Raw genomic sequence first — 25,568 nt, forward strand, 5'->3', positions numbered from 1 at the left:
TTGTTGTTAGTATGTACTTGATGATGAGGCATTGTATCGCTTTACTATATTTTCTTGTGCTGTGGCGTGTTACTGCCGGTAAGTATCACCAAAGTGATGCAGCTTCTTTCAAAGCCATGCATCAACTCTTGTTATGTCATAGAAATAGATTTTGAAAAAAGTCCAGTGATTTCTCCTTGAACACTTTGTCCTAATTTAGTTTTGGTCAGCAGAAAGAAAAAGATGAAGCCCTTATATTCTGCCATCTTCAGGTAACAGTTTAAAGGCCGTAATAGAAGACACTTTGCCGAATTAACCATTAAACTTAATATGTTGAGGGGTCGGCGGGGGCAGGGAGGGTGCTGTCCCGTTAGGTGTCGACACTGCCCCCCTCAGGATATTTGCATCTTGTGCATCGTTGAGCTGAATGACTTTCGCTTTGTGTTCCAGAGCGCAGCGGCAGCGCCCAGCCCGGTGATGGGCAACATGCCCCCCAACGATGCCATGCCGGGCGGTCCCATGCCTCCAGGCTTCTTCCAGGTATGACCCCCCTTTCTTCTACCAACAGCCGCCTCCCAAATCTATCGTTCCTCCCATCCCTTCGCCACGTCCTCTATTTTAAGATCTACTCATTCCACTAATGTATCTCTCCTATAAATGCTTAACAATTAATTCATACAAAAGACTATTAGGGCCTCCTTAAGAAAAGATGAATAATGTCAAAATGTAATGAGGAAAATGTCTAAAAATTTAGAAAAACATAAAATACTCCAATATAATTTTCTTTGACTGTTTTTTGCTTTAATATGTCCCGACAGTCACTTATTAAAATATTTCCATTCTTGAAAACATTTGTTTTTCTTACACCATTATGACTTTTTTAAACATTTAAATAACTTTTTTCTCTAAATATAGTTACCATTATTTAAAAAAAAATAAAATTAAAAAAAAAGTTATTAATTCTTAGTTATTTTGTTTTTTGTATAATTGTGATACTACATTAACAGTAAAATAACTTTATTATTATAACAAGACATTCCTAAAATAATAGTGGTTTCACAAACAATAACATACTTAAAGGGGAACTGCACTTTTTTTTTTTTTAATTTTGCCTATTGTTCACAATCATTATGACAGACATGACAATGGATGGATTTAAAAAAAAATTTCCAGTAGAGTGGAAAATCAAGTTGACTTTGTATGCTTAATTGTGTTTCATTTTATCCATGAAACCCTAATCCTATTGTATTCACAAGTTTGTGAAAATACTGTCTCTACATCACAAAATGCCACATTGAATATTAGCAATGCCGATACATGATGCTTAGTGTTTTGCTAAAGCTGGATCTGTTCAGCAGAGTTTCTAAAACTTGTAGCTCATTCTCCTTATATTCAGGATAAAAAAAATATAAGGTTCTGGACCACAAAGTCTGCATGATTCGCATTGTTTTTGGTGGGGAAAGAACTTCAGGTTCTTCCTCTACGTCACGCGATCACATGACTGGCAAGCTCATTATCTTTCAAAATTGTTCGGCAATCTCAGTGAGATTGATACTATTTTGATCATATCTATTTTCTCCCAAACTTTGTAAGTCGTTCGGTGTCATACATCAGATATACTGTATATATGATAATAGCTTCAATATAGAGGCAACTTGCTTTTCCACTCTACTGGTACTTTAATGCGTTTTAACTTATAAATAAAAGTTCACTTACAGCTGAGCCAATGGGAGATCCTCTATTCCACCATTAAAATCCAACAAAAAAAAACATCCAAAATGTGCCAACAATACTTCATTTACAAAACCAAAAACCAGTGAAGTTGGCACGTTGTGTAAATTGTAAATAAAAACAGAATGCAATAATTTGCAAATCCGATTTCAACTTATATTCAATTGAATAGACTGCAAAGACAAGACATTTAATGTTCGAATTTGCAAATAATCATTAACTTAAAATTCAATGGCAGCAACACATTGCAAAAAAGTTGGCACAGAGGCATTTTTACCACTGTGTTACATGGCCTTTCCTTTTAACAACACTCAGTAAATGTTTGGGAACTGAGGAGACCAATTTTTGAAGCTTTTCAAGTGGAATTCTTTCCCATTCTTGCTTGATGTACAGCTTAAGTTGTTCAACAGTCCGGGGGTCTCCGTTGTGGTATTTTAGGCTTCATAATGCGCCATACATTTTCAATGGGAGACAGGTCTGGACTACAGGCAGGCCAGTCTAGTACCCGCACTCTTTTACTATGAAGCCATGCTGTTGTAACACGTGCAGAATGTGGCTTGGCATTGTCTTGCTGAAATAAGCAGGGGCGTCCCTGGAAAAAGACGTTGCTTGGATGGCAACATATGTTGCTCCAAAACCTGTATGTACCTTTCAGCATTAAAGGTGCCTTCACAGATGTGTAAGTTACCCATGCTTTGGGCACTAATGCACGCCCATACCATCATAGATGCTGGCTTTTGAACGTTGCGCCGACAACAGTCCGAATGGTTCTTTTCCTCTTTGGTCCGGAGGACACGACGTCCACAGTTTCCAAAAACAATTGGAAATGCGGACTCGTCAGACCACAGAACACTTTTCCACTTTGCATCAGTCCAGCTTAGATGAGCTCGGGCCCAGCGAAGCCGGCGGCATTTCTGAGTTTTGTTGATAAATTGCTTTCGCTTTGCATAGTAGAGTTTTAACTTGCACTTACAGATGTAACGACCAACTGTAGTTACTGACAGTGGTGTTCTGAAGTGTTCCTGAGCCCTTGTGGTGATTCCCTTTATACACTAAGGGATCGAAGGTCATGAGCATTCAATGTTGGTTTTCGGCCTACCCGCTCACGTGCAGTGATTTCTCCAGATTCTCTGAACCTTTTGATGATATTATGGACCGTAGATTGTGAAATCCCTAAATTCCTTGCAATAGCTGGTTGAGAAATGTTGTTCTTAAACAATTTGGTCAGGCATTTGTTGACAAAGTGGTGACCCTCGCCCTATCCTTGTTTGTGAATGACTGAGCATTTCATGGAAGCTGCTTTTACACCCAATCATGGCACCCACCTGTTCCCAATTAGCCTGTTCACTTGTGGGATGTTCCAAATAAGTGTTGGATGAGCATTCCTCAACTTTCTCAGTCTTTTTTGCCACTTGTGCCAGTTTTTTTTAAAACATGTTGCAGCCATCAAATTCCAAATGAGCTAATATTTGCAAAAAATAACAAAGTTTAGCAGTTCCAATGTTAAATATCTTGTCTTTGCAGTCTATTCAATTGAATATAGGTTGAACAGGATTTGCAAATCATTGTATTCTGTTTTTATTTACCATTTACACAATGTGCCAATTTCACTGGTTTTGGGTTTTGTACATTTTGTGACTTGAATATGAACCAAGTATTAGTGATATAGTTATTATAAGCGCTAACACAGACAAACTATTCATTGAGTGGTCAGCTGTTTCCTCGCTTCCCTCTTCCCTGTAAGTTTATTGTAGATCATAAATCATGCCTCTCACCTGGATGGAAGAAGGCTGAGGACATATTCCGACAGATTGGTACACTTTGACATTCAAATTAGACAGACTCGGTAATTATGAGAACGACACAAAAAGATGCTTGGCTCCACCTTCCTTTTCTTTGCGAGGTTTATGATTAATTCTTCATCTAAACGGGAATACATGAATATTATAGCAGTCTGCATCCTAATGACAGCAGACCTTGTGCAGTAAGTGATATTTTATGTTTGTTGGTTCTCAAAGTCTGCACTGAGCAGTAATTAGTGATGTTGAAAAAAGCAAACATGATGCGTTTTTTAAATTAATGCGCGCGTACGCTTAAAATTATCAAAATACGTAAATATTAAATGTTATTATAAATGTACCTGTTATTATATTACATATACACTTACATAATGTATATAAAGCCCTAATGGAGATGTTTGGATTTCTTTAAGGGCTTTATAGGCAGAATAAAGCGGCTCCCATAGGCTCCATTGTAAGTGGACTTTTGATCACGTTTATTTAATATTTAGAATGCATTAAAAAAAAAATCCATCCGTCGTCATGTCTCTTTCATCATGATTGTGAACAATAGGAAAAATTCTAAATAAATAAAAAAAGTGCAGCTGTTGTCACCAAGTTGTCACTTAGCAAATAGGGCACTACCTGCTGGCTAACGATCGGCGCACTAGCTTCTGGCTAACGATCAGCGTGCTAGCATCTTCTCCGGGAAATATGACTGGATGTTTATCAAATTGTTGAAATCAATCACGGTTTTATGATAACTATTAATGGAAACGGTAATACTAACCGTCAATAATTTTACCGCAGTTTATCATGAACACCTGTAATCTTTGCATCCTAATTACAATATTATTCACGTAATTTTAAGACTCCTATTAACATTCCGCTTTTTTCCTTTCGCAATAGTTTTCTGTTCCCTTAAATTGACAAAAAAAAATTCTCGTAAGTTTTTGCTTTATTCTCATAGCCTTGTAACTTCTCATAACATTATGACCTTTAATTTATTTTGGAAACATTTTTTAAATGTATTTTTAACTAGGTGTGCTGAAAAAAGAAAATTAATATCGGAATCGCAATTCGTATTTATTCAGGTTCTAAATCCTTTTATTATTTTAAAGAGACGATTGAAATATTATTTATATATATATATATATGTATATATATATATATATACATATATATATATATATATACATATATATATGTATATATATATATATATATACATACACACAGTACAGGCCAACAGTTTGGACACACCTTCTCATCATTCAAGGTGTTTTCTCTATTTTCATGACTATTTACATTGTAGATTGTCACTGAAGGCATCAAAACTATGAATGAACACATGTGGAGTTATGTACTTAACAAAAAAAGGTGAAATAACTGCAAAGAAATTGTATAGTCTAGTTTCTTCAAAATAGCCACCCTTTGTTCTGATTACTGCTTTGCACACTCTTGGCATTCTCTCGATGAGCTTGAAAACCATTTCAGGTGACTACCTCTTGAAGCTCATCAGGAGAATGCCAAGAGAGTGCGAAAAAGTAATCAGAGCAAAGGGTGGCTATTTTGAAGAAACTAGAATATAAAGCATGTTTTCAGTTATTTCACCTTTTTTGTTAAGTACATAACTCCACTTGTGTTCATTCATAGTTTTGATGCCTTCAATGACAATGTAAATAGTCAAGAAAGTAAAGAAAACGCATTGAATGAGAAGGTGTGTCCAAACTTTTGGCCTGTACTGTATATACACACACATATATACATATATAAGGGACAAGCGGTAGAAAATGTATATATATATATATATATATATATATATATATATATATATATATATATATATATATATATATGCACACACAGATACGACCCTAAAAAGTGTCTTCTTTTTTTTCAATAACAAAAAAAAAATCTTAAAAAATACTTTTTTTCGGCCATCTCTGTGCTTACTTGCTGGGCTTATACGTCAGCAGCCAAGAGGAGCTTTTATAACCTGTAACCACTTTTGAACAGGTGTTATTGTAATTTTTATACCAACTACCGGTAATACATTGCGAGAATTGTGTTGAATCAGAATCAAATTGTGAGTTTTTGTAAGAGTAAAGGGAGTAAAGTTTATTCTTCGGTCAATGGTCAACAAAATAAACAAACAGTTGTACATTCATAGATTGAAAATGAAAATGTTGCAGACCGAAAGGGTTTAGGCTGAAGTTGAACACTTATAGCGCCTAACCCTATAAACAATGTCAAGTACAAGATGAACTTCCGAAAATGATGAAATGTCTTTTGTACAACATATTATAAGATCCACATCCTTGTTATTTTAAACCTATTAGTATCGTTCGGTAATGCTCAAAATGGACTTTTATAATTAAGTAATTCAATTATATCAGGCAACACTTTTAATTATTACAGTTATTCCCCCACCTTCTCCCTCTGCTTCCATTCTTGGTATTTATGAAGACCCCATCATTCATTCATTCATTCTTTCATCTGTGGTCAGCTGTTGAGCACATTGGTGATTCATCCTAATGTTGTCATTCTCTCCACTCCCCCATCTCTGCCGCCCTGTCCTCGGGGCTCCGTGACGGGAGAGTTTTTTTTTGTTGTTTTTTTTAGTCTGTGGAGATATTGTGTGGCGGAATGCCACGCACACACCAACAATAACATAACCCAGGACTTCGAGTTGCACACCGGTACAAATACACTCCTTGTGCACGGTGTGATGGACAGCGTTGGCATTTGGCTGCGGCACGATAAGGTGGCGGAGGAGCGTAGGAGAGAGAAGGCGGGTGGCGTTGAAGAGAGCTTGAAGGGTGGAATGATGAGAAAGATCACCTGCACCTGGACTGTGGTCACCTAGCATTGTTTTCATGCTGTAAGCAAGGCTGGCTAGCAGGCCTAATGAGAGTGAATAGGCATAGGCAGTGGTGGAAGGAGCGAGTGTGCTATTAATAGCGTTGGTGGGGGAGTGAGGGTATGTGTTTGTGCATATAGTGGTGAAGGGACCTACTGTGACAGGGAGCTGTGGTTGTTTGCTACAAACACGCTTGGTTGGCACTTCAGGAGCCCTAACCTTCCATGATGCAACAGTGCAAAGTGCCCACGTGTTCACATCTTCAAGTCAGTATGGTGTGTTTTTATTTGTATTTACATGATCCCAAAACAATATTCACCAAGTTCCTCAATACAAAAGGAATTTACTGCAATAATGTTTGTCTCCCAAGTTTTGACCTGAACTCAGGGGGCCGGTATGGCGTCTCTCCCAGGCCAGTTTTAGGGCCCGGGCCGCCAGTTCAATCGCCCTGCCCTAAAGTAACTTTTAAAAAAAAGTCGGAAATGCTCTGCTATGGAAACGGAAATAAATGCGCTGAGGAAATATTGTACGTATTACATATTGTTATGAACATGTCTGTTAGTACATTATATACATACAGGTAAAAGCCAGTAAATTAGAATATTTTGAAAAACTTGATTTATTTCAGTAATTGCATTCAAAAGGTGTAACTTGTACATTATATTTATTCATTGCACACAGACTGATGCATTCAAATGTTTATTTCATTTAATTTTGATGATTTGAAGTGGCAACAAATGAAAATCCAAAATTCTGTGTGTCACAAAATTAGAATATTACTTAAGGCTAATACAAAAAAGGATTTTTAGAAATGTTGGCCAACTGAAAAGTATGAAAATGAAAAATATGAGCATGTACAATACTCAATACTTGGTTGGAGCTCCTTTTGCCTCAATTACTGCGTTAATGCGGCGTGGCATGGAGTCGATGAGTTTCTGGCACTGCTCAGGTGTTATGAGAGCCCAGGTTGCTCTGATAGTGGCCTTCAACTCTTCTGCGTTTTTGGGTCTGGCATTCTGCATCTTCCTTTTCACAATACCCCACAGATTTTCTATGGGGCTAAGGTCAGGGGAGTTGGCGGGCCAATTTAGAACAGAAATACCATGGTCCGTAAACCAGGCACGGGTAGATTTTGCGCTGTGTGCAGGCGCCAAGTCCTGTTGGAACTTGAAATCTCCATCTCCATAGAGCAGGTCAGCAGCAGGAAGCATGAAGTGCTCTAAAACTTGCTGGTAGACGGCTGCGTTGACCCTGGATCTCAGGAAACAGAGTGGACCGACACCAGCAGATGACATGGCACCCCAAACCATCACCCAACCATGCAAATTTTGCATTTCCTTTGGAAATTGAGGTCCCAGAGTCTGGAGGAAGACAGGAGAGGCACAGGATCCACGTTGCCTGAAGTCTAGTGTAAAGTTTCCACCATCAGTGATGGTTTGGGGTGCCATGTCATCTGCTGGTGTCGGTCCACTCAAATCATCAAAATTAAATGAAATAAACATTTGAATGCATCAGTCTGTGTGCAATGAATAAATATAATGTACAAGTTACACCTTTTGAATGCAATTACTGAAATAAATCAAGTTTTTCAAAATATTCTAATTTACTGGCTTTTACCTGTATATACTTGCATTGTATACACAACAGGTTGATGGAGAGTTTTTAAGTTGTTTTAGACCACTTTGAAGGCTATAATGGTGACTCCCATTAGCCGCATCTTGCAAGCGTTTTCTTAATCATCTTTAAAATCCTAAAAATTACAAGTGCGTTCTTGTCTTTCCTAATAATTGTGAACAATATGCAAAATTCCCCCCAAAAAGTGCAGTTCCCCTTTAAGTAGTAATATTTTTTTACTATTACTTCTATTTTGTATTAATAAAATATATAAAATAATTGACAAATAGGATGATATTTTTAAACAATATTAAAAAACGAATCTCATAACTTTTATTTTTATCAATAAATAGTAATACTCTGTTGGTTTTTATAGTACTTTTGCAGATACAGGAAGCAGTGAGGAGAAAAATTAAGAATATCAATAACTGTAATAGTTGGGTAGTTAGTGTTAATTGCTGTTAAATACTAAATCGTAATGTTTTATTTTTTTTGAATTACTTAAAATATACAAAATAATTGGCAAATATGATGATATTTTTAAAATTATTAAAACATTTTCCTACAACTTTTTTTATATCAATAAATAGTAATAACTTTTTTTAATAGTGCTTTTGCAGATACAGGAAGAAGTGAGAAGAAAAATAACAATAACTGTGACAGTAATGTTGCTTGCTGTTAAATATTAAGTAGTAATATTTATGTTTTTTATTATTTTAAATTACTTAAAATGTACAAAATAATATTTAAAAATATATATATTTTTAAATTCATACAACTTTTTTTTAAACACTAAATGGTAGTAATCCATTGGTTTTCATAGTACTTTTGGAGATACAAGAAGCAGTGAGGAGAAAACTTAAGAATAACAGCTGAGATAGTGGGAGAAGCAGTGTTAATTGCTGTTAAATAATAAGTAGTTACATATATTTTTTATGTTACTTAAAATATAACAAAAAATTACATAATAGGATGATATTTAGAAAAAATATTAAAACATTTTAATATTTAAATGAGTAAATAGTAATAGTACATAGTTTTTTTATAGTGCTTTTGCAGATACAGAAAGCAGCGAAGAGAAAAAATAAGAATGATAATTGAGATAGTAGGTTAGTTATTGTTCAAATTAGTAGTGATTATGGGGACAGCGTGGCGAAGTTGGTAGAGTGGCCGTGTCAGCAATCGGAGTGTTGCTGGTTACTGGGGTTCAATCCCCACCTTCTACCATCCTAGTCACGTCCGTTGTGTCCTTGGGCAAGACACTTCACCCCTTGCTCCTGATGGCTGCTGGTTAGCGCCTTGCATGGCAGCTCCCGCCATCAGTGTGTGAATGGGTGAATGTGGTAATACTGTCAAAGTATTGCTTTGAGTACCTTGAAGGTAGAAAAGCGCTATACAAGTATAACCCATTTATTTATTATTTTTAGTATTTTATTTTATGTTATTTAAAAATTTGAATAAAATAGTAAATGCCGTTATATTTTTACAAATATTTTATATAAAAATCCAGAGTTCACCCGTGCACAGAAGTGGCGGCGTTTCGACCAACAAGTTACAGCGGTGTGTTTTGTTGAGCACGTTGAGCTGTGTGAAAAAAATTCAAGTCAGTCTGACTGATGCGATTTAATATCAGTGCCATCATTTGGTTTGTGGACAACACAGTAAGGGTGCATGTTTTGATAATTTTCCATTTGAGGGTACTGGGTAGGGGGCAGTTAGGGGAAGGCCCCCTCGCCTGTATCACTCCAACAAAAGGCAGCGTCCATTAAGACATGGTTGGATAAGTTTGATGGGGAAGAACACTACCTAAGCCCTGACCTTTAACCCTAACTGAACCAGCCCCTCTCCTTTCTACGAAGAGTGCAGACCCACAACTACTTTCTGTTTACTTCCTGTGGGTGTAGTCACCTGACGTTATTATACTTTTGCCCATGTAGTGTGAATGAGCTATGATTATTCTATTGCTTTATATTGTATTGTCTGGTGTCGCAAAACGAGCCCTTTTAAGCTTACAGTGGCTTTACTGAACATATTTAATGAAACATGGAGGTCATAAAGGCAAGTTTACTTTTCCTGAACGATCGGAAGGACAATTAAAGAGTGACACATGTATGAAGCCTGGTATCACTCACCTCTGGTTAGAGTGACAACAAAAGTATCAACTACTTTCCGTGCATGTTCCGTTGCAGCCCATCCTTTTGCAGCCAGCCTTTGGCAATACTGCCCCCTTGTGACTAACAGTGGAATTGCACATGGTTCCAAGCTAACCACCTAACCACACCGTTTAAACAACAATTCAACATATTTTTAAGGGCCTTTTTTTCTAAGGATAACGATAAAGAGCACATTTAGCTCATTTTCTCCTGAATTCGAAGACCCCCCCCCCCCAATCCATCCCCTGTCCCGTTGCCAACAAATTGCTCCCCGCTCGCCGTCCTCTTCATATTTTTTGAGCGGGCAGATCCTCCAGGTGTAACCTGCCGAACCCCTCAACCCCAGCCCGACATGGGCCCCTCCCCTCTCTCTGATGTCACTCTTCTTTCCTTAAAGGGACCACCCGGCTCTCAGCAGTCCCCTCACGCACAGCCCCCCCCACACAACCCAAGCAACCCCATGATGGGACCGCATGGCCAGGTAAGATGCAAACACTTTCTCACCCAGCTTTCATTGCCTCCAAAGCCCTCCCCACCTCGACCCCGACTCTCCCCTTCCCCAACTTTCTCCCATTCCTTCTTCCTCGTTTACCCCTCCAGGCCCGCGCGTTTGAATCCGGCTAGTAGACGCTTTGCTCTGGAAGCATCCAGAGGCAGCAGGCCATGCCTCCTCTTCACGGCCCAGAATCGGGTGTCCCTGTATGGGATGAATTATTCACTCCTTGCCCCTCCCCCGGAGCGGCTTGTGGGGGTTGCACACTTATCTGCTCCACCGCTCTTAGCGCACACACACACACACACACACACACATGCTCGCACACTTATACACACACCTCCCCTCTGGCTGCTTTTTCTAGCATCTTATGAATAAAACAAGGGGCAGCCATGGACCTCCACACAAACGCTCACATCCTTACCTCAACTATAAACGGAACACAGTCTGGGTTAGCGAGGTTGCTAACGAGTTAAGAACCAGTTGGTTGAGCTTTCCTAAAGAGTTCTGACACGTTTGGTGCAGCGAGCACTATATACCAGCTCTCCTCCTCCTCCTCCTCCTTGTGGTTTTCCGAGTCGAACATGGCTTCCCTGGCAGGTTTTGAGCAGTGTATCGTTGGCCCGAGGTGCGTCCTAACCGCGCCAGCGAGACCACAGGCCCGCGTCGGTTTACACCGCAGCGAGAGCGGGGCGATGTCTTGAGTGCTGTCTTTACACGCTGTCATGCTGCGCCTCGTTACAAAGAGACGCTTGCGGTGCGTTCCTCCTGGTTTCAAGGCATGATGAGTTTGTCATCCTCATCCACCCACATCCTCATCTGTGTGTGCTCGGTGCTACTTGGGCCAAAATACCAACTTTAAATGGTCTTTCTTTCCCCTTTTGCAGCCTTTCATGTCACCACGGTACCCAGGTGGACCGCGCCCCGCTCTCCGAATGCCAAATCAGGTACACACATGCCCCGCCCACCTACAGTTTCTCTTGTAATGTGTATTTTCCTAACGCACTGTTGGATGTTCAGCCTCCAGGTGGAATCCCTGGATCTCAGCCTCTCCTGCCAAACAGTTTGGACCCGACACGGCCACAAGGTACAACGCTTAGTCTGGTATTCAGTAGTGTGAGCACGTCCCACTCTGTCAATCTACAAAACACAAAACCAGTGAAGTTGGCACGTTGTGTAATTCGTAAATAAAAACAGAACACAATGATTTGCAAATCCTTTTCAAATTATTTTCAATTGAATAGACCGCAAAGACAAGATATTTAATGTTCGAACTGAGAAACTTAATTTTTTTTTGCAAATTATCATTAACTTAGAATTGAATGGCAGCAACACATTGCAAAAAAGTTGGCACAGGGGCATTTTTACCACTGTGTTACATGGCATTTCCTTTTAACGACACTCAGTAAACGTTTGGGAACTGAGGAGACCAATTTTTGAAGCTTTTCAGGTGGAATTCTTTCCCATTCTTGCTTGATGTACAGCTTAAGTTGTTCAACAGTCCGGGGGTCTCCGTTGTGGTATTTTAGGCTTCATATTGCGCCACACATTTTCAATGGGAGACAGGTCTGGACTACAGGCAGGCCAGTCTAGTACCCGCACTCTTTTACTATGAAGCCACGCTGTTGTAACACGTGGCTTGGCATTGTCTTGCTGAAATAAGCAACGTTGCTTGGATGGCAACATATGTTGCTTCAAAACCTGTATGTACCTTTCAGCATTAATGGTTCCTTCACAGATGTGTAAGTTACCCATGCTTTGGGCACTAATGCACCCCCATACCATCACAGATGCTGGCTTTTCAACTTGGCGCCTTTAATAATCCGGATGGTTCTTTTCCTTTTTTTGTTCCAGAGGACACGACATCCAATGTTTCCAAAAACAATTTGAAATGTGGACTCGTTAGACTACAGAACACTTTTCCACTTTGCATCAGTCCATCTTAGATGAGCTCGGGCCCTCCGAAGCCGGTTGCGCTTCTGGGTGTTGTTGATAAATGGCTTTCGCTTTGCATAGTAGAGTTTTAACTTGCACTTACAGATGTAGCGACGAACCACTGACAGTGGTTTTCTGAAGTGTTCCTCATCCCATGTGGTGATATCCTTTACACACTGATTCAATGTTGGTTTTTGGCCTTGCAGTGATTTCTCCAGATTCTCTGAACCTTTTGATGATATTTCAGACCGTAAATGGTGAAATCCCTAAATTCCTTGCAATAGTTCATGAGGAACTGTTGTTCTTAAACTGTTGGACAATTTTGTCACGCATTTGTTCACGAAGTGGTGACCCTCGCCCCATCCTTGTTTGTGAATGACTGAGCATTTCATGGAAGCTGCTTTTATACCCAATCATGGCACCCACCTGTTCCCAATTAGCCTGTGGGATCTTCCAAATAAGTGTTTGATGAGTATTCTTCAACTTTCTCAGTCTTTTTTGCCACTTGTGCCAGCTTTTTTTAAACATGTTGCATGCATCAAATTCCAAATGAGCTAATATTTGCAAAAAATAACGAAGTTTTCCAGTTCAAACGTTGAGTATCTTGTCTTTGCGGTCTATTCAATTGAATATAGGTTGAAAAGGATTTGCAAATTATTGTGTTCTGTTTTTATTTACCATTTACACAATGTGCCAACTTCACTGGTTTTGGGTTTTGTAGAACGGCTCGCAGTACAGTAGCATATTAACTCAATTTAACCTGAGGAGACATCCATGGAACTAATTGTGTATCTGTTTGCTTCAGGACATCCAAACATGGGCGGTCCAATGAGAATGAACCCTCCTCGAGGAATGGCCATGGGCCCACAGGTACTGCTCTGACAATTAAGCACAAACTTGACAAACAATCCTCACCGAATATCCTCTTCAATTTGGCATTTTCCGTCTTGCAGAATTACGGGGGTATGAGGCCTCCCCCCAACTCCATGGGCGGCCCCATGCCAGGGATGAACATGTGCGTTTAAACACTTGTTATACCTCTCTTGTTGTGATTGTGTCTATCGTCTTATATTTCTTCCATTGTTTCTCCTCAGGGGTCCAGGTGGAAGAGGGCCATGGCCGGGTCCTAACGCTAACTCGGTGAGTCTTCATGTTTTACACAAGCAAAGTCTGAACATTTCCATAGTCACCCGAATATAGGACGACAGGAGTTTTTGTGTAAAAGTAGACAGTTTTATGTCGTCCACAGCTCATTTACCACATGGGGTCCCCCAGGGCTCAATCCTTGCCCCAATTTTATTTGCGCTTTACCTTCTCCCCCTTGGTTCTATTTTTAGGAAGTACAGTATTGCATTTCATTTTTATGCCGATGATTGCCAGATTTATTTTCCCATGGCACAAAATAACACGGTTCAATGTCTTATTGACTGCCTGCACGACATCAAAGTCTGGCTTTCAGCTAACTTCCTGAGCCTAAATGAAGATAAAACAGAAGTTATGTTGTTCGGTCCAAGTCGCTCTCCCTCCCCCAACGTTGACCTCGGCACTCTGACCCCGTATCTCAGCGACTCTGTCACAAACCTGGGGGTAAAGTTTGATTCAGATTTTAAATTCGAAAAACAAATCAGCAGCGTCGTTCAAAAAAGCTTTTATCAATTACGCCAAATAGCGAAAGTGAAACCGCTTCTATCAAGACATGATCTTGAGAAATTAATCTACGCTTTTATCTTGACTCGTCTTGATTATTGTAATGCCCTGTATGTTGGCATTAGCCAGGCCTCCCTCGCCCGCCTGCAGCTCGTGCAGAACTCTGCTGCTCGTCTGCTAACACAGACCCGCAGACGTGAGCACATCACCCCTATTTTAGCGTCCCTTCACTGGCTCCCTGTGCGTTACCGAATACATTTTAAACTCCTTTTATTTGTTTTTAAATGTCTAAACAACCTCGCGCCAACCTATCTCTCCGACCTCCTTCAGCCTTACTGCCCCACCCGATCCTTAAGATCAGCCGATCAGCTGCTGTTGACGGTCCCTGACACAAGGCTGAAGCTTAGAGGTGACAGAGCTTTCGCCGTTGCTGCTCCCAAGCTCTGGAACGACCTACCCCTGAGTGTTAGACAAGCCTCCTCTCTTCCTGTTTTTAAATCTCTCTTAAAAACATACTTTTATTCCATGGCTTTTAACACTGAGTGATATCCATCCTGCAATGGCGCCCCATAATACACCTGCTGTGATCCTGTTTTTATGTTTTTATGTTTTTATTAATTCTATTTATTTATTTATTTTTTATCGTGTTCTGTTTGTGTTGTGTTGTGTTTGCTCGGTACTCGTTTTATCTTTTAACCTGCTCATTGTACAGCACTTTGGCTACCCCTGTGGTAAATTTTAAATGTGCTCTATAAATAAAGTTGATTTGATTTGATACACACACACACACACACACACACACACACACACACACACACACACACACACACACACACACTAATTATTATTGCATGAATTGGCTTGAAATCAGCTTTTTAAAAGGCATGTAAACACCATACGTGGGTAAAGTAGCCCAAAAATTGTACTCCAAGTAAGAGTACCGTTACTTTAGAGCAGTGGTGTCCAAACTACGGCCCGCGGGTTTCTGCAGTCTGGCCTGTGAGGTCGTCACAAGTTCTCGGACTTGAAAGTGCTGATTTTCATCCCAGTCGCTTCACACTCAGCTGCAAACCGATCCAGTGAGAGCTGAAGATCCTGGTCAGATGAACCCAGCAGGACCACATAATCTGGAAAAAGCAGAGACCTAATCCTGCAGCCACCAAACCGGGTCCCCTCAACTAGGGATGTCCCGATCCGATATTTGGATCGGATCGGCCGCCGATATTTGCAAAAAAAATGCGTATCGGCAAGGCATGGGAAAATGCCGATCCAGATCCAGTTTTTTAAAAACTCCGGTCCGTGTTTTCCAATGCACCGATTTAAATAATACATTCCACTTTTCTGCTGCTCCCTATTTTCCGTTCCGCATTTTCCAGCACACCTTCAACACATCCACAGGTCTGTGGATTCTCACGCAGTTGCTTTTAGCTGCTGGCATTACACGACAGGCTCTTCTCACTCTTTCCTGTGTCTCCCTCTTACAGACAGCGAGCGCACCTTCTTACACACGTCACATACCGTCACGTCATACGTCACATACGTATACGCCCTCTCCCAGCAGAGAGCGAGGTAGCAGCATGGCTAACGTTAGCTGTGATGCTAGCGCAGCAGCTAAGGTGCGCGCCTGCTCAGACGTCCTCTGCGCACGGCAAATCTATGCCACGCACAAAATCAAATAAAAAAATAAGCGCATAACAATTTTCGACACACGGACACGACAGAGAAAACAGTTTTCGTCATCATTGTTCAAATATTGTAACGTCTGTCGAGACGCTTATCTCCATTCGGTGCCACACGCCCACACCATCAAAATGCCGAGGCAAACATTTCCACATCAACACCGTATGAAAAAAATAGTGATTTTTTTTTTTTAGTTGTCATTTCCCTCTCTGCATGAAAGTTTAAAAGTAGCATATATTAATGCAGTATGAAGAAGAATGTTTTAATGTAGACACATAGAATCATCATACTGCTGTGATTATATGCATCAAGTGTTCATTCAAGGCTAAGGCAAAATATCGAGATATATATAGTGTATCGCAAAATGGCCTTAAAATATGGCAATATTAAAAAAAGGCCATATCGCCCAGCCCTAGTTCAATGATGCCATGTCTGTTTGTCATGTATAATTTTGTCTATTTTGTGTTTATCCTTAAATAAACAGGTCAGTTTCTTGTTACCAACCATTGTGTATTATTCAAACTCCCCTAATTCAGCTGGCTAGTTGTTATCAAGAGTACTAAAACCCTTTCCAACATGATTCTGACAACTAAGTAGGCTAAATATCTTTAAACATTAATACATGCTCGGATAGGTCAGTATCGGTATCGGTTAGTATCGGTATCGGATCGGAAGTGCAAAAACCTGGATCGGGACATCCCTACCCTCAACGCCCTGACTGCGCCGAGAAATTATTTCCAAAAAATTTGCAAACAAAATGGGTGACAAAGGGCAGCCCTGGCGAATTCCAACCCTCTCTGGAAACGGGTCCGACTTACTGCCGGCAATGCGGACCAAGCTCTCGGACAAGTATTGCCACCCCCAGCCATCGCCTCTCACTGCTGGCAACGCCAGAGTGGAAGAAAGTCCAGCCCGTATCGAGAGGACTGGTTCCACAGCCCTTGCTCTGCGTCGAAGTGAGACCGACTAGATCCAGCCGGAACTTCTCTACCTCGAGGTGACATTCCACATCCCAAAAGCTAGCTTCTGTAGCCGATGCCAATGTGACCATCAAGTCCAAAAGTTTGGACACCACTGCTTTAGAGTAATATGACTTAGCGCTGGGCGATAGCATGTAAAAAATACTGTATAATAACAAGCAGTCTTTTAAACGGCTCTTTGAAAGGAACTGTTCCTCAAAATCCGACTCCCTTCAAAGAACCATAAATCCCATTTCCTATATGTACGCATGTGCCAGTCTTTTGTGAAGAGAGAAGCTTAGCACAACTTGCTGGTTTGTGTGACTAAATCTCTAGGCACCGAATATAAGATGACCCTTCTTCCTCTCTTTTTTTCTAGAAGGATGACCGTCTTATATTTGATTGAGTGCCGTATTATGACATCATCACACTGTCACACATTAGCATGTTTTTGCGTTTTGTTGTTAGAATCTTGAATGTATTGACTAATGATGTTTGCCTCTGCAGATAGCGTACTCCTCCTCATCTCCAGGAAACTACGTGGTAAGACAGTTAAAGACCTTAAAACCAAGAGTGACTTTTTACCTGATTGTTACCCGTTCTCCTCCTCTCAGGGTCCACCAGGCAGCGGAGGTCCACCCGGAACTCCAATTATGCCCAGCCCAGGTGGTGCGTCACCTAACTATGCCCCCACCACACTAACAGTCCTCCATCTTGTCCTTCTCACTGACAACGCATGCCCTCCACCCCTGCTGATTGCTGATTTCTTTTGTTGTTGTTACATTTTTGTCATATCACTCCTCACAAAATCCAGATGTGGGCCTACAATTCATTAACTTCTTTGTTTCGTCCTCACTCAGACTCAACTAACTCCAGTGAAAACATTTACACCATGATGAATCCTATTGGACCCGGAGGCAACAGACCCAATGTAAGTTAGGTTTTCAAACAATCAGCCTCAGTTCACACTTGTATGTAAATACACATTTGGTGTGCTCTTTGGTGCTTATTTCACGAAAAGCTTCTAAAAATGTACTTCCAAAGAGCACCATTGTCATGTACACAGCAGAGCAAAGAGACATCATCTTGATTGATCAGTTAGGTATATTTAGTATATTTTATCAATCAATCAATCAATGTTTATTTATATAGCCCTAAATCACAAGTGTCTCAAAGGGCTGCACAAGCCACAACGACATCCTCGGTATAGCCCACATAAGGGCAAGGAAAAACTCACCCCAGTGGGACGTCGATGTGAATGACTATGAGAAACCTTGGAGAAGACCGCATATGTGGGTAACCCCCCCCCTCTAGGGAGACCGAATGCAATGGATGTCGAGTGGGTCTAACATAATATTGTGAGAGTCCAGTCCATAGTGGATCCAACATAACAGTAAGAGTCCAGTCCACAGTGGGGTCAGCAGGAAACCATCCCGAGCGGAGACGGGTCAGCAGCGCAGAGATGTTCCCAACCGATATACAGGCGAGCGGTCCACCCCGGGTCCCGACCCCGGACAGCCAGCACCCCATCCATGGCCACCGGATCTGTGTGTCTCCCCTTCCACAAGGGATAGGGGGGAGCAGAGGAGAAAAGAAAAGAAACGGCAGATCAACTGGTCTAAAAAAGGGTGGCTATTCAAAGGCTAGAGTATACAAATGAGTTTTGAGATGGGACTTAAATGTTTCTACTGAGGTAGCATCTCTAACTGTTACCGGGAGGGCATTCCATAGTACTGGAGCCCCAATAGAAAACGCTCTACAGCCCGCAGACTTTTTTTGGGCTCTGGGAATCACTAATAAGCCGGAGTTCTTTGAACGCAGATTTCTTGCCGGGACATATGGTACAATACAATCGGCAAGATAAGCTGGAGCTAGACCGTGTAGTATTTTATACGTAAGTAGTAAAACCTTAAAGTCGCATCTTAAGTGCACAGGAAGCCAGTGCAGGTGAGCCAGTATAGGCGTAATATGATCAAACTTTCTTGTTCTTGTCAAAAGTCTAGCAGCCGCATTTTGTACCAATTGTAGTCTTTTAATGCTAGACATAGGGAGACCCGAAAATAATACGTTACAGTAATCGAGACGAGACGTAACGAACGCATGAATAATGATCTCAGCGTCGCTAGTGGACAAAATGGAACGAATTTTAGCGATATTACGGAGATGAAAGAAGGCCGTTTTAGTAACACTCTTAATGTGTGACTCAAAGGAGAGAGTTGGGTGGAAGATAATACCCAGATTCTTTACTGAGTCGCTTTGTGTAATTGTTTGGTTGTCAAATGTTAAGGTGGTATTATCAAATAAATGTCGGTGTTTAGCAAGACTGATAATCAGCATTTCCGTTTTCTTGGCGTTGAGTTGCAAGAAGTTAGCGGACATCCATTGTTTAATTTCATTAAGACACGCCTCCAGCTGACTACAATCCGGCGTGTTGGTCAGCTTTAGGGGCATGTAGAGTTGGGTGTCATCAGCATAACAATGAAAGCTAACACCGTATTTGCGTATGATGTCGCCTAGCGGCAGCATGTAAATACTAAAGAGTGCAGGGCCAAGAACCGAACCTTGGGGGACTCCGCACGCTACCTTAACATAGTCCGAGGTCACATTGTTATGGGAGACGCACTGCATCCTGTCAGTAAGATAAGAGTTAAACCACGACAAGGCTAAGTCTGACATACCAATACGTGTTTTGATACGCTCTAATAAAATATTATGATCGACGGTATCGAAAGCAGCGCTAAGATCAAGAAGCAGCAACATAGATGACGCATCAGAATCCATCGTTAGCAGTAGATCATTAGTCATTTTTGCGAGGGCTGTCTCCGTAGAGTGATTTGCCCTGAAACCGGATTGAAAAGGTTCACAGAGATTGTTAGACATTAAGTGTTCAATTAGCTGCTGTGCGACAATTTTTTCGAGGATTTTCGAGATAAACGGAAGGTGGGACACCGGCCGGTAGTTTACCATGAGGTCAGGATCGAGGTTAGGTCTTTTGAGCAAAGGATGAATAACCGCTTTTTTGAATGCTAGTGGAACAGTGCCAGAGGAGAGTGATAAGTTTATAATATTTAGCACTGATGGACCTAATAATACAAAAAGCTCCTTAATAAGTTTCCCAGGAAATGGGTCAAGTAAACATGTTGTTTGTTTTGTCCCCTTAACACATCTTAACAATTCCTCTAATGTTATTTCATCAAAGAGAGAGAAACTATTTTGGAGGGCGGTATCCTTCGTAGATACAGTCGTATCTGTGTTAATAGAACCCAGTTGTAGCTGCGATGCATTGTTTTTAATCTCCTTTCTAATGAGTTCAATTTTCTTATTAAAGAAATTCATAAAATCATCTGCTGAGTGGGTGGAGCTAGAAGCTTTTGTTGAAATCAAAGCTGGTTAATATGCTATATGTAAAATATGATCTATTTATTCAACCTTGCAGACGGCATTTAGTTTGTCACGCAAAAGTCCCGAAATTTCTAAAAAAATATAAACGAGAGGATTTTGTCAAGATCTAAGACGGTACATATAGCATAATAGGAAAATAATCAATGTATTAATAAGCCCAGCAGGCCACACTTTAGTTTTGAAGTATTTGGGTTACGGCATAAACAAGTCACAAAAGCTTTTTCAAATTTTTAATAGTACACTTTAGAAGCTTTGTGTGAAATTGAAGAAGGTTGGTATTGCAAAATACAAAAATAAGTTATGTATTTAACCCAGCAGACAACATTTTAAATTGGAAATATTTGCGTTACATCATGAATAAGTCACAAAAGCTCTTTAAAAGCTTGTTGGGAAATTGAAAATTGTAGATATTGCAAAATACAAAAAGAGGTATGTATTCAACCCAGCAGACAACATTTTGGTTTTAGAATATTTGAATTATGTCAAAAAAAAGTCACAAAACATCTTTAAAAATAGATTTTAGAATCTTTTTGTGAATTGAAGATGGTAGGTATTGACAAATACCAAATGTATCTATGTAGTCAACCCAGCTGACGGCACTCGAAATGTCGGTCTTTATAAACTTTTGGTGAAATCTAAAATACTTAATATGATAGAATATAAAAATAATTTACATATTCAAACCAGAAGATGACACTTTGATTTGGGATATTTGAGTTATGTCACACAAAAAAATCAAGAAAGCTCTTGAAAAGTATATTTGAGGAGTATTGGGTGAAATTAAAGCTGGTACATATAGTAGAATACACAAATATGCGTATTCAGCCTAGTAGATGTCATTATGGTCATGATCAAGTCACAAAAGCTCTTTAAAAGTATTTTTAAAGGCTTTTAATACAATTGAAGCTGGTAAATATAGTAGAATATCAATAAATCTATGTGTTTAACCCAGCAAATGGCATTTTGATTGGAATGTTTGAGTTATGTTCAGAAACATTCACAAAGGCAATTTAAAAGTATATTTTAGAAGCTTTTGGTGAAATCTAAGATGGTTGACATGCGAGAATATAATCTATGTATTCAACTCAGCAGACGGCATTGTGGTTTGCAAATGATTTACAAAACTCTTCAAATGTATTACTTAGAAGCTGGTAGGTGTAGAAAGAAAAAATATATATATTGAATGCAGCCGGTGTATAATATGTGAGTTATGTCCCATAATATGTTTAACTAAGTCTTTAGTGTTCTTTACTGCACAGCCTTGAACAGTCACATGACAAAAATAACAATGTTATCTAAGTAAGACACCAGACTATGGTAATGAACCACAAGTGTGGATCCAGCTTTAGACATAAGAACACAATTCTGAACTTCTTATAATTTGACCAGTTCCCAATGGGACCCGGGCCTGACGGGCCGATGGGCGCTATGGGAGCCATGGAGCCGCACCACATGAACGGATCACTTGGTGCGTCAACGTCACTCATTAATTAGCACTAAATGATCCAAGTGTGCTTCATGTCGACTTTGGTGTTATTTGCGTCCGCAGGGTCTGGAGACATGGATGGCTTGCCAAAGGTGGGCTCCCTCTCAATCTCCGCATGGTATTATCTAGAAGTCCTTAGAATCAACAACGCTCATCACTTGTCCTCCCTCCATCCAGAGTTCTCCTAATAACATGGGGGGTATGAGCAACCCGCCCGGAACGCCGCGAGACGACGGCGAAATGGGCGGCAACTTCTTGAACCCATTCCAAAGTGAAAGTGTAAGTAGAGCGAGTGAATGACGCCTCACGAGCCCTCATGGTTCACCTTGACGCCCCGACATACCAGTGGAGGAATGCAAGCAGATTAAAACATTTTTTTCATCTACATATTTACACTTTCGGGTAAACAGTGGAACCTCCAATACCCGACAAGATCTATTTGTTGCATTCATAAGCCATTTTCCCGTTGGAAATAATACACCTGAACGCGCTTATGTTGACATAACGTGCGAGACCCACAGGGGTCATTTCTATAAAAGCTGGGTCTGCTTATGTTGATATGTAGTGTCGTATTGCTAACTTTATCATATCAATCAATCAATCAATCAATCTTTATTTATATAGCCCTAAATCACAAGTGTCTCAAAGGGCTGCACAAGCCACAACGACATCCTCGGTACAAAGCCCACATAAGGGCAAGGAAAAACTCACCCCAGTGGGACGTCGATGTGAATGACTATGAGAAACCTTGGAGAGGACCACATATGTGGGTAATTCCCCCCTCTAGGGGAGACCGAAAGCAATGGATGTCGAGTGGGTCTGACATAATATTGTGAGAGTCCAGTCCATAGTGGATCCAACATAATAGTAAGAGTCCAGTCCATAGTGGGGCCAGCAGGACACCATCCCGAGCGGAGACGGGTCAGCAGCGCAGAGATGTTCCCAGCCGATGCACAGGCGAGCGGTCCACCCCGGGTCCCGACTCTGGACAGCCAGCACTTCATCCATGGCCACCGGACCTGTGCCCCCCCCCCCCCCCCCCCCCCTCAAGGAAAAGGGGAGCAGAGGAGAAAAGAAAAGAAACGGCAGATCAACTGGTCTAACAGGGGGGCTATTTAAATAATAACATAACCACTGTCACCGAATTAAAATGTGCACACTGTTCTGTGCAAAGTAAGCTTCAAAATAAAAGCATGACAGTACTATTAACCTGGATGATACCACAGCAACTAACCCAATTATGCAATGCAGCAAAAAGTAAACATGGTGGGTTATTACTAGGAGCTAACAGCTACACCGCAGCCAAGCACATAGTAGCACACAAGCTAGACATGCGTAACACGTATCCTTAATTCAACAATATTGCAGTCTAAAACGGCACATTTGTCAATATAAATAAGTATCAAATAATTATAGTTGCATATTCCTTACACATACAGAGTCTGCAAAGCATCAAGTAACAAAAGTGTCCGCATCATTCGACTTACTGTACCATTAGCATAATTTAATGAATTATTGTGGGCACTGAGTGTCGCAGAAAAAAAAACATTACTTCAACTTAAAGACAGCATAAGTCCATGCTAGGTGATTAATGATAAGTTGGTTAATGTGATGAGAATCAGCACCTCCAAGTCCGAGTCCATGGTTCTCGCCCGGAAAAGGGTGGAGTGCCATCTCCGGGTTGGGGAGGAGATCTTGCCCCAAGTGGAGGAGTTCAAGTACCTCGGAGTCTTGTTCACGAGTGAGGGAAGAGTGAATCGTGAGATCGACAGGCGGATCGGTGCGGCGTCTTCAGTAATGCGGACGCTGTATCGGTCCGTTGTGGTGAAGAAGGAGCTGAGCCGGAAGGCAAAGCTCTCAATTTACCGGTCGATCTACGTTCCCATCCTCACCTATGGTCATGAGCTTTGGGTTATGACCGAAAGGACAAGATCACGGGTACAAGCGGCTGAAATGAGTTTCCTCCGCCGGGTGGCGGGGCTCTCCCTTAGAGATAGAGTGAGAAGCTCTGTCATCCGGGGGGAGCTCAAAGTAAAGCCGCTGCTCCTCCACATCGAGAGGAGCCAGATGAGGTGGTTCGGGCATCTGGTCAGGATGCCACCCGAACGCCTCCCTAGGGAGGTGTTTAGGGCACGTCCGACCGGTAGGAGGCCGCGGGGAAGACCCAGGACACGTTGGGAAGACTATGTCTCCCGGCTGGCCTGGGAACGCCTCGGGGTCCCACAGGAAGAGCTGGACGAAGTGGCTGGGGAGAGGGAAGTCTGGGCTTCCCTGCTTAGGCTGCTGCCCCCGCGACCCGACCTCGGATAAGCGGAAGAAGATGGATGGATGGATGGATGGTTAATGTTTTTCATACCTGTCATTGTTGCCTGACTAATTTCATTTGCTGAAACCTTTTCTAAAATCCAACAGTATAAGATAATAGAATATGTACTATGATTCCTGCTAAAATCGTATTGGATTCTGCCAATAATCAAGGCCTCAGTATCCGTATTGTGTCGAAATTCAAAAATGTTGTAACAAAAATGTCGATAAACGCTTTTGTCAACATGAGTAAACATAGAAATATTAAGTCACAGGTCAAACTGTGGCCCTCGTGCAAACTTTATTACAGAGATCTTGCAAACTTTCACACCATTCCACTTCCATTCTATGCTGTCATATACGCGTAAAGAGAAGTGAACCACAGCTGATAATGTAAAAATATATTTTATAATTGTAACAAAAATCCAAATAATACCGTAGTCCTTCATTTTAAGGACAAAGTTGGGATGCTCTGCATAATGAGTCGTGTCGCAAATGCGCCTCAACCGCTTTGCATTTTTCCAACCTTCCTACAGGCTTAAAAAGAAGTTAACCACAGCTTAAAATATAAACACTTTTTTAAAAACTCGACAACCTTTTAGGACAAAGACGTAACCTTTGCAATTTTTAAACATTCCCGATTGTCACAGGAGTGTAAAAATAAGTTAGGCACATGAAAAAGACTGAGTTCGCTTACTTCACGTCACTTCCTGTGTATATTCTGCTTAGTCTTTTGGAATAGGTGTCACTCAAAAGCCAAATAAAAAGCGTAAAACACCATTGAACTAAGATATTTGATAAGAGCTTTGCATCATTTTAGTGTTGGAGTTCTTACAATTTCAGGGGTATTTTACTTCAGTGGTTCCACTGTAATTGACTTTTTTGGGCCATTTTTAACATAGTTTAAATCCCTTTTAGATGATTTTGAGGGTCTAGTTTGACTATAATTGATCAGATTTTAAACTAAAAGCAGCATTTGAAAGCTTTTTTTTTTAAATCTTCTGCTTGCATTGTGGCCACTTACTAATCATTGATAAATTCATTATGTCCCTCTGTAACAGTGATGTGTGTTGATGACCTGTGTGAAACACAAAACACCTCAGCAACCATATTATTATTATTATTATTGTAATTATTATTAAATGAATGCCAAACTGGAGGGAGACTTGGTCCGTGAAGGTCCACCATCAGGGGAGAGTGGCTGCTATTCAGTGACCTTACTGTATTCAAATTGCAGAATTTGGCCTGAAAAGTCTAATCCTGATTGAAGCAATCAGATACAGCAGGAAAAAAATTAATGGAAAAATGGTCAAAACTATTTTTCCTAGTAGCTGTTTGCAAATTATGACCATTTTTTTAATATCTACACCCAGCCTTAACCAGGATTGATTCTTCATTAAAGGTCCCATATTATACTGAAAACAATATTTTACCGTATTTTTCGGATTTTAAGGCGCAATGTCGATAAAATGGTCTATTCAGGTCTATTTTCATACAAAAGGCGCACAGGATTATAAAGCTAATTAAAAGGGTCGTAGTGTGAT

The 25,568-nt window shown here is 40.7% G+C and overlaps 1 protein-coding gene across 3 annotated transcripts in view; it reads left to right on the forward strand.

Moving 5' to 3' along the window:
• The window catches only part of LOC133611396 (single-stranded DNA-binding protein 3), a 126,504-nt gene that overhangs the window by 96,870 nt on the left and 4,066 nt on the right, over positions 1-25,568 (forward strand). The window contains exons 5-17 of one of the 3 annotated variants that reach the window (XM_061968131.2): positions 430-519; positions 10,516-10,599; positions 11,499-11,558; positions 11,632-11,698; positions 13,352-13,416; positions 13,500-13,561; positions 13,641-13,686; positions 17,340-17,375; positions 17,447-17,498; positions 17,693-17,763; positions 21,624-21,702; positions 21,784-21,812; positions 21,898-21,999. In XM_061968131.2, the coding sequence (XP_061824115.1) occupies positions 430-519; positions 10,516-10,599; positions 11,499-11,558; positions 11,632-11,698; positions 13,352-13,416; positions 13,500-13,561; positions 13,641-13,686; positions 17,340-17,375; positions 17,447-17,498; positions 17,693-17,763; positions 21,624-21,702; positions 21,784-21,812; positions 21,898-21,999 (843 nt within the window). Of the gene's footprint in view, positions 1-429; positions 520-10,515; positions 10,600-11,498; positions 11,559-11,631; positions 11,699-13,351; positions 13,417-13,499; positions 13,562-13,640; positions 13,687-17,339; positions 17,376-17,446; positions 17,502-17,692; positions 17,764-21,623; positions 21,703-21,783; positions 21,813-21,897; positions 22,000-25,568 lie in introns of all 3 variants that reach the window. The other 2 variants (XM_061968130.2, XM_061968132.2) reach the window with 2 other exon arrangements.

The sequence above is a fragment of the Nerophis lumbriciformis genome, linkage group LG08 (genome assembly GCF_033978685.3).
Source record: "Nerophis lumbriciformis linkage group LG08, RoL_Nlum_v2.1, whole genome shotgun sequence".
Classification (NCBI taxonomy): Eukaryota; Metazoa; Chordata; class Actinopteri; order Syngnathiformes; family Syngnathidae; genus Nerophis; species Nerophis lumbriciformis.